At 39.8% G+C, this 8,393-nt stretch overlaps 1 protein-coding gene across 1 annotated transcript in view; it reads left to right on the top strand.

Moving 5' to 3' along the window:
- Positions 1–7,208, top strand: part of GRAMD4 (GRAM domain containing 4) — a 97,606-nt gene extending 90,398 nt beyond the window's left edge. The window contains 4 exon segments of the mRNA XM_006033865.3: positions 1–54; positions 1,901–1,985; positions 4,676–4,744; positions 6,576–7,208. The exon segment at positions 1–54 is cut by the window's left edge and continues 20 nt beyond it. Coding sequence (XP_006033927.1) covers positions 1–54; positions 1,901–1,985; positions 4,676–4,744; positions 6,576–6,677 — 310 coding nt within the window. The 3' untranslated portion in view covers positions 6,678–7,208.
- The last annotated feature ends 1,185 nt before the right edge of the window (positions 7,209–8,393 follow it).

The following is an 8,393-nucleotide window of genomic DNA, read 5'->3' as shown; positions in this document are numbered from 1 at the left end:
TCGGAAGATGCCTACAGACTACATTAGGAATGGAGTCCTTTATGTCACAGAAAAGTGAGTCATTGGTGCTTGGCAGTATATTGTTTGAGGCAAGGGCAAGAAGGAATCTTTTCTTTTTGTGTGTGGGGGTGTTTTTTTTCCCCTTTAGAAGTATATTTGGTGGGAGGGAACAGGTCTGAAGTAGAGCCTATAGAAAAAGTTTTAAGCCACTCAGCTCTGATATTTTGCTATAAAGTGACTTTTCATAATGTTAAGAATTCGGGGAAACTAAGGAGGTGACATCTGGAAACTGGAGCATGGTTGATTTAACAAATGTATTAGATGTCTGGGAAATGTTTGTAGATGAACGAGCAGTAGGGTTAGCTATTCAGCATTTTGTAGGTTAGCTGTAAGAGGAGATTAAGGGGGAAGCTTTTAGCAGAGAAAGACACACCTAAATTATGAAAAGATGTATTTTAATTATGGATAATTTAACCAAGTATTTTAATTAAGATAAAACTAATTGATCCACTATCTACTTTGTTTAAAAAAACCACTTTCTTGTCAGTTTGTGTTGCTATGTACTCTTGTTAGACACAAAAGTTTTCAAAGTTAGTAGTCTTTATTTCAGAAAAAGTTATTTGCTGTGTAATGGTTGAACACAGTGAATGACTGCTTGAGCTGTTTAGTTGAGAGTATGGACAGGCATTCATTTGTAATGTGATGGTGTGTCTGCACTTTATAACACTACAAAATATAGTGCTATGTGGCTGTACAGAGGTGCCAGTACCCTGCTGGAGAGCTACACAGTTGCCTCCAAAGGCATGTTCTCCATCCAGGAAGTGATAGGGTCTCCCCACCCCCAAGTGAGCCTTATCACTGTCAGCCTTGCCTCTTTCCCCGCAGGACTGGCAGGGAAGAGAACTGCTCTCCTTGTTCCTGCTTTCCTGGTGGTGGTGGTGCTGCTTCCAGAACCCCAGATCATGTACACACATGCACATACTCACACCTTCTGCCTATCAACCAGCTTGACCACACAGCTCTTTCTGGGGCTTTTGAAGTGGTGGTCAGAATTGCTTCAAGAGTTTGCTGCTGGGTGAGCTATCAGAGAGGCAGCTGCTCTTCCACCCTCCCTCCCTTGAAATTGGAGAGGGAGAACAGGGAACTGTGGGATGCTGGAGGTTCTAGAAACCCCTGTAGCATTGTGTGTAATTGTACAGAGGTTCTGCGTAGCACAACCAAACCAAGAAGTTCCTCATGGAAAGAAGTATTGTTTTATAGCACTTTTGCCATCATTGTAGCTTAAATGGCTGTAGACGCACTTATTGAAGTGCTGCAAGGATGCATTTAGTGCTACAAATATAACTCTTTTTCATGGCCTGTGATCCTTTCAGTGTGTTACATACTAGTGGAACTAAACACACTCTATATACTGTGCCACATAGTGATGGAGAGCATTTTGTAACATCTACAGTTTCAAGCCTTATTTTGGTCATTTTTAAGTATGTCTGCATCCAAATAATGTGACTATAGTGTGATTTGCTTCCATTAGCATTCATTTAAAGGAAGTTATTTATAAAGCTAGCTTGTTTCTGAAGTAAGTGAAAGAGAAATACACCGTTCTGAACCTAAAAGATGTGCATCTTTTCTGCCATCTCATGAGTCTTTGATTGCAAAGATATGAGTTTGAAATGTTAGTGGTGCATGGTTTTATTTCTCTCAAAGTTGGTCAATAGAGGGAGTTCATGACAGCTTTTCTTGTTTTTAAAATTATAATTTGACACTATTTTTCACACAGTTCTTTTGAAAAACTGAGTATACTCTGAAAGATTTCAGAACTCCAGAAGATGTGCAGGGTTTTAAGAGCTTTGGTTCTCAGATTACAGTGTTAAATAAACCTTTTTTTCCCCCTTGTTTTTAGTTATTTATGCTTTGAAAGCTCCAAATCTGGCTCCTCTAAAAGAAATAAAGTAATTAAACTAACAGATATAACAGATATTCAGAAGGTAAGTCTGTATTGGTTGTGAAGGGGTTTGGGGTTGTTTTCTGTTCTATTGCTGCATTTTACTTTTGTTTTAAATGTCTATATTAAGAATTAGGTAGTGGGAATTTAAAATATTATAGAGATGTAATTCTTAGTGCAAAACTACTTATCAAGGCATTAGAATTTGCTTAACTTGGTATTGGGATTGATGTATACAAAACAACTCAATTTTTGCCTTTAACAAGTGTGTCACATGCTTCCAAACTTTCAGGTTCAGCTCAGATGTACCTAATGGGGTTCTTTTCTGTCAACTGTGTGCCCTTTGGAAAAAATGGCTTATAAAATAAAACCATTTCAGATGGTAACTGAAGTTTTCTAGCTCACCTGCTTCGTTTCTATCTCATCAGTCTTTCAGCTCTCCTTGGTGTTCCTCCTCCATCTCAGATTGTCTCCTCGTTATACCTGTCACTGTTAACACCTGCATTCTTTCTCATCTCAGATGTTCAGCCTCTGTCTGACTAGTTTTTTGCCCATGCTCAGTCGTACTCTGGCATATTTCCTTTGTAATCAGGAATTTCAAACTTGCCCATGCTTCCAAAATCTTTATCCATGCTGAGCTCCTCTTTTGTGGATTACTGTACGCAATTTATCTTGCCCACTCTAGTTCATACAGAATACAGTTCTTCACCTCTGCCAGCCTTCATCTTCCTGTGTCCCTACCCCCCCCTTTTTTTAAACAGATTTTCATCCAACCTCTTGCACTCACTTCTGTCTCCAGTGTTACTGTCTGTGGATGTCTACTGCTCTTTTTTCTCCTTAACAATATTTCGTCTCCCTTTCTTTAGTAGTAATTTCTCTGCTTACTCCCCTTCCTGAACTATATACTACTGTCTTAGGCCCTGTATTGAACATGAAAAAGCGTCCTTGGAGAGAAAAAAAGTGTGTGTACACCCAGCACTTTAATTGGATTCAGCCAGCTTACCATGACACACCACTTGGAGTAGATCTAGGTATATGCTAGCTAGTCCTGTTGACAGTTTTGCTGCCAGAAAAATTATATTTGTATCAATATCAGGTCCTAGTGAAGAGGTGGCAGTGCCAAGTTTAGGGTAAAAACTACCCGTGCCCTATATTTCTGCTAAGAACTTGTATCAGTTTTGCTGTCTAAATGTTAAACATGTGGAATATGGAGCATTTCCGTGTCAAGTCATCAACACAAGAGCAGATTTGCCATCCCTGAACCATTGGGAATTTGTGTGTAGAATTTGTGGCCTCAGTCCAGCTCCTAGTCTAGTTGCCTGAGCAAAAGATAGCATAATCAGTACCCTTTTTTGGCAGTTGCACCAAAGCAAACAAAGACTGCATTGTGTGGGGCTTTGCTTGGTGCCTTTCTGCTGTCTTCCCTTCCCCAGTTAATCAAGTTTGCACAGTGGGCATTTATACCCTCCTACCCCCAAACCCCCAAATCATTCCCTTTTAGGAGTCTGGCTTATTACACAGTTCACACAATTGCAAATCTTTTGCCAGCTTTCATGGTGGCTCAGCACCTTTGTTGCTTTCCTGTCTAGTGAGCTGCCTTCCATTCCTGTTCCTGGCATATCTTTCCCAGGCTCTCTACCTAGCAACCCTGGAAGGATGCTCAGGGTAAGCACCTTGCTGGCCTTTCCTAATTCTTCCTGGTTTCAAATGGAAAGAGCCCTTGAATTGACCCATAGACTGCCTCCAATTTCATAGTTGTTTTGGTTCTTAGTGACATGCTTTTCCTGAAGTTGGTATTAGCAAGGCTGAACCCCAAAACTATTAAAGGGCCAGCTTGGGAGAAGCATGGAGACTGAATTTCTCTTCTATTCTCTAGAAGTGGTCCCTTGGGCACAGTCTTCAAATATATTGTGGAGCAGCTTACACTACCTGCCTTCATGGAAACAAAAGTCTGTGGTATTGATGCATGGTGGTCCTTTGCTTTCCAACCCATCAAGTGCTTGGCAGTATCAGCATTGTTGGAGAAGTGGGCTTGAGAATTTTGTTCTTAGCACACAGATGCTGACTGAGGAATAATGATGAAGGTCTCCAGAGAGGGTTGTGTTCTGCTTTCCTTGTTAGGAATGATCATTTAATCTGATGTGGGGCCTCTTTAAGAGGTGAAAAATAAAAGATAGGAAAGGGAAGGATCCCACCAGGCATGTGACACAATAATTTTTCAGTTTTGAATATTGTCACTGGCACTTTGTTTTGCTTGGCCTTAGTTTTCTCTCTGTGTTTTGCGCTTTCAGCTATGCTAATGACAGGGAGTGTATGGTACTTTGTTTGCATTACTAATATACTTAATTTATATTTTGAGGGTTCTTTTGAGTCTAATAGAGAGCTCCAATTTCCCTGAATTGTCACACAACTGTTTCACCTTCATCTCTGAACTTTTAATGTGCTTATGTCCAATGGAGGTCTGCCATTATCTTATGTTCAATGAAGCTATGTTGAAATTTCAAGGAAAGCCTATTTTACTGAGATAATGCTTCAGTTCTGTTATGTCTAATTTACCCATTTCATCTGTAAAATCTTTACAATGACTTATTTTCCTGACTGTCACTCTAAGTAATGGGAATAGATTGTTTTTAACATGTTTGGGAGGATCCCCAGTATATGGGGTTGTGTTACATTCTCTACTCTTTTTTTGTAATTGGTCAATACATAAAGTATCTTTGTCTTGTTTTGTAGTACAAAGTGCTCTCTGTTCTCCCAGGATCAGGGATGGGTATTGCAGTATCAACACCATCAACGCAGAAAGTAAGTCACCTGCTGTATCTGTATAACTGCATTCCACCCTTACATACTTGGGTTTCCCACCCCACCTAAAGGCTACAAAACTGCCTTCTGCTTGCTAATATTCATAAAATGGAATGAAAAGTTTATGTCGTTGTTCTAGTCCTGAGACCTGAATGCGTTTGTATTTATGTAGCCCATATAAGTGGGTTTGAATGATTCTGCTGTAGGAAGCTGAATGGATTTTCTTCATTCCTTACCTGAGGCTTGCACTACTCTGTCTGATGAAGCTGACTATATTCCAACATCCTTTTTCATAGAGAGTAGCAGATCTCTGTTTGTAGCAGTATCACCAATATACATGAAAGAAAAGGTTGCATCCTTTTCTTAGGTGTAGGTTTAGGGAAGTGTCCACTTAAATGAATACTATAACCAAGAGAGAGGTTACTATGATTGGCATTCTTGGTGATTTCCAGGCCGCTGCTCAGTAAGTTTAAAAGCCCCACAGTGCAGCCTCACACTGAGCTTTAGTGCTAAGATTTACAGGTGCCCGGCTGGATGAAGGGGGTGCATCAGCTCCACCAGCCCAGGAAGTTTAAAGTCCTTCACTGAGTAGCACTGTGGGGCTTTAAATTTGCCCATGCATGTGGAGTCAGGGATAAGGCTTCTTGGGTCCTGGCAAGTTGAAAAGGCACAGAGGGAAATGTGGCATCAGGGACATCCAAGCATGCAGGGAGCTGAGTTCCCAGTGCTGTTTTGGGATCTGACAAATTTTTATTCCAGACGCACAAAGTATCATGTCTGGCACAGTAGGACCTGTGATTTTTGGCATCTAGAATAAAATTAGTCAGATCCCAACCACACAACTAACTTAACATCTACCAGGAGCCTGAGAGAGATGCATAGCATTAATAGACCTGTTAGGCTGTTAATACTTTTTGAGTTAAAAAAAATCTCAGGGCTATGCTAAAATATATCCACCTTCTAAGAAAGGCTCTGCATCAAGCGGTTAGAAACTGAAATATGATAACTGATATAGATCACTGTTACTGATGTTCTGTATAAGAAAGTGTGCATTGTGGGAAAAGGTGAAGGTAGAAATAAGATTTAAGGTAAGGTTTTTACAAGACTTAAAAAATTGCAGACATCTCAGTGTTAAGGGAAAGTCCTTCCTAACTGTCATTCAAATCCTGTTCCTTCTGACATGGATCAAAAATTACTCAGGAAGATGTGCCCTTAAAAAGGGAGAGAGGAAGGTGTTCCCTTGTAAAGCTGTGTGTTACGGACATAAATATTTTAAAATTATCCATTTAACCTCCTCGAATTATAGTAGTTAAATGGTTAACCAATAACACAGCAGCTCAGATACAGCTGCTGGGAGCTGCTTCTAGGGCCCTTGGGGGAGTAGGGGGGAAGAGGAAGCTGTGGCAAGCCTATCCAGACAAAACAGCCCATGTGAAGCCCCTGGCTGGGAGGGAGCAGCTAATCATTTAATTGACAAGTCATTAGGCTGCCTGCTATTTTTCCTCTGTAACCTTGTAGGCTATGGGTACTAGTCCCCTCTCGCCCTTCCTGCTCCCCTCCTCCTCACTCCTCCCTCCCTCCTGCCTGTCCTGCCTCCTTCTGGTTCTTGCTGGTGCACTGCATGGCTTCCCTTCCCCACTTCCCTGCTAGACCACCCCCCGCCCCGTGCTAAACAATAACTGGTAAGCTAACTGGTTATCACTGGGCTTATCGGTTAACAGTGAATTTTTTAACCTTTCAGAGAGAGAGAGAGAGAGAGAGAGAGAGAGTGTGGTCAGCGTGAAAGAAACTGGAAAGTTCTCTAAAGTGTTTCATTTTTTTTCTCCTTTAGCCTTTAGTTTTTGGTGCCATGGTACACAGAGATGAAGCTTTTGAGACCATTTCCAGCCAGCATGCAAAAATAACTTCTGCATCATCGAACAGTGAAAGCTAGTATCTTATCTTTAGAAGATCTAGAGGAAACTTTTTTCTTTTTTCTTTTACAATTTGGTAGTGAAAATATTGAACATCCTCATCTATTTTGCAATAATTTTCCTTGTCATGTGGTTTATATTCTGTATGTTACATCAACCGTGTATTTTATATATGCCTTCACATTTGGTTTTAAGGTTTTTGTATTAAAAACAAGTAAAAGTGCTATCATCACTATTAGCCTTGCACATTAAGCACTTTTAATGTTTATTTACTGACATTTAAAATCTCAAAAGATACTTAGAGAACTGACTAGATAATACACTGGAATAGGGTCATCCCTGAGGTAGCGCCACTTTTATAATTGGTGATAAATTCGGCCCGTTATCTCAGTTTTATTTTCCTGAGAGCTGAAACATGACTCTAGTGGCCTTTAGTATGGTCCTTTTGAGGACAACAAGCTCTGAATTAGGTATCTTATAAAACATATCAAGGAAATATTACCTAGTTTGTGTGTGTGTGTGTGTGTGTGTGTGTGTGTGTCTGTATATATCAACTAAACTTAAGGCATTTTTCCTGCAGATTCTGTATCGCAAAACGGTAGGGTTTCTTTTTTTTTTTTTTAACAGTCTGACTTACTCTAGTTTTTCCTGAGTAGTTTCAAATTCCTTGTACAGAGAGTTCAGTGTTACAAAGCTGAGGGCAATGTTTGTAACCATATCTTCCTTTCCTGATTAACCAAAGTATGAGGCAGGAAGGAAGGAAGCTACTTTTTATAAAAGAGGGCATCAAAACTTTGTTCCTAAAATGTTAGGCAGCATTTTTGTATTTCTATTCTTACTTGTTATGGAAGGGCTCAACAATTGTACACATAACGTGTATGAGGTGTTTGTATGTTCATGTAAAAAGACTTGTCCGCTTGTCTCTCAAGATGGGAGGGAAGGTGGAAATAATTATACCCAAGCAAAGCATGAGATCAATCTGTCTCTCTCCCCCCCCCCCTACTTCTTTGAGAGTTCCTTCTAATGGAAATACCATTTTAATGTAACATGTTTCCATTAGAAAACATACTCATGGGGTTTTTTAGATATTGCTATACTTCCCCTTTTTTATTCCACTTTTTTCTGCAATAGAACCTGACTTTTCCCATTGGAGCAGAGGTGAATCCTGGGAACCCTTCTCATATTCTCTTTTCAGAGGGGCAAAGCCCATGCTGACATTTATCTTTAAGTTTTGAAAGCTTGCATGTTTCTTATAAGAAGGTCCATCTGAGAGTGTTCAAGATTTCATTTTCATTCTCTTAATAGCACAGCAAAATATATACTAACCCTCCAGTGGTGGGGAGGGGGGAGACACCATACCATATCCATTGAGTTGATTAGTACTGCTACTTTCATTGTACAAACTTTCCCATAAAACCAGTTAAGATCTTAATTCTTTTGGTCTCTCAATGGTGGTGTGATATATATTACACCATCTTATCATTCATAGTTCTGTGTAATCTGTGCTTTTGGGTTTTGTTTTTTAATTCATTTGTTTGACCAGTACTTGGGGACAGGGTAGTTGGTAAACTAATTTCAGCCTTACATTCAGTTAAGTATATTAGCAATATAAGGTCCCATGGAAAGTGTCAGTCTGAAAAGTGTGGGAACCTGTTTGAAAGTGACAGTGAAGATGATTAATCATGCAAAAATTTAATGTTGATGGCTTTTCTTTTTATGTTATTACATTCTCCTGT

The sequence above is a fragment of the Alligator sinensis genome, unplaced genomic scaffold, assembly GCF_000455745.1.
Source record: "Alligator sinensis unplaced genomic scaffold, ASM45574v1 scaffold1049_1, whole genome shotgun sequence".
In the NCBI taxonomy this organism is placed as follows: domain Eukaryota; kingdom Metazoa; phylum Chordata; order Crocodylia; family Alligatoridae; genus Alligator; species Alligator sinensis.
This window is presented reverse-complemented; position numbering and strand designations above follow the sequence as displayed.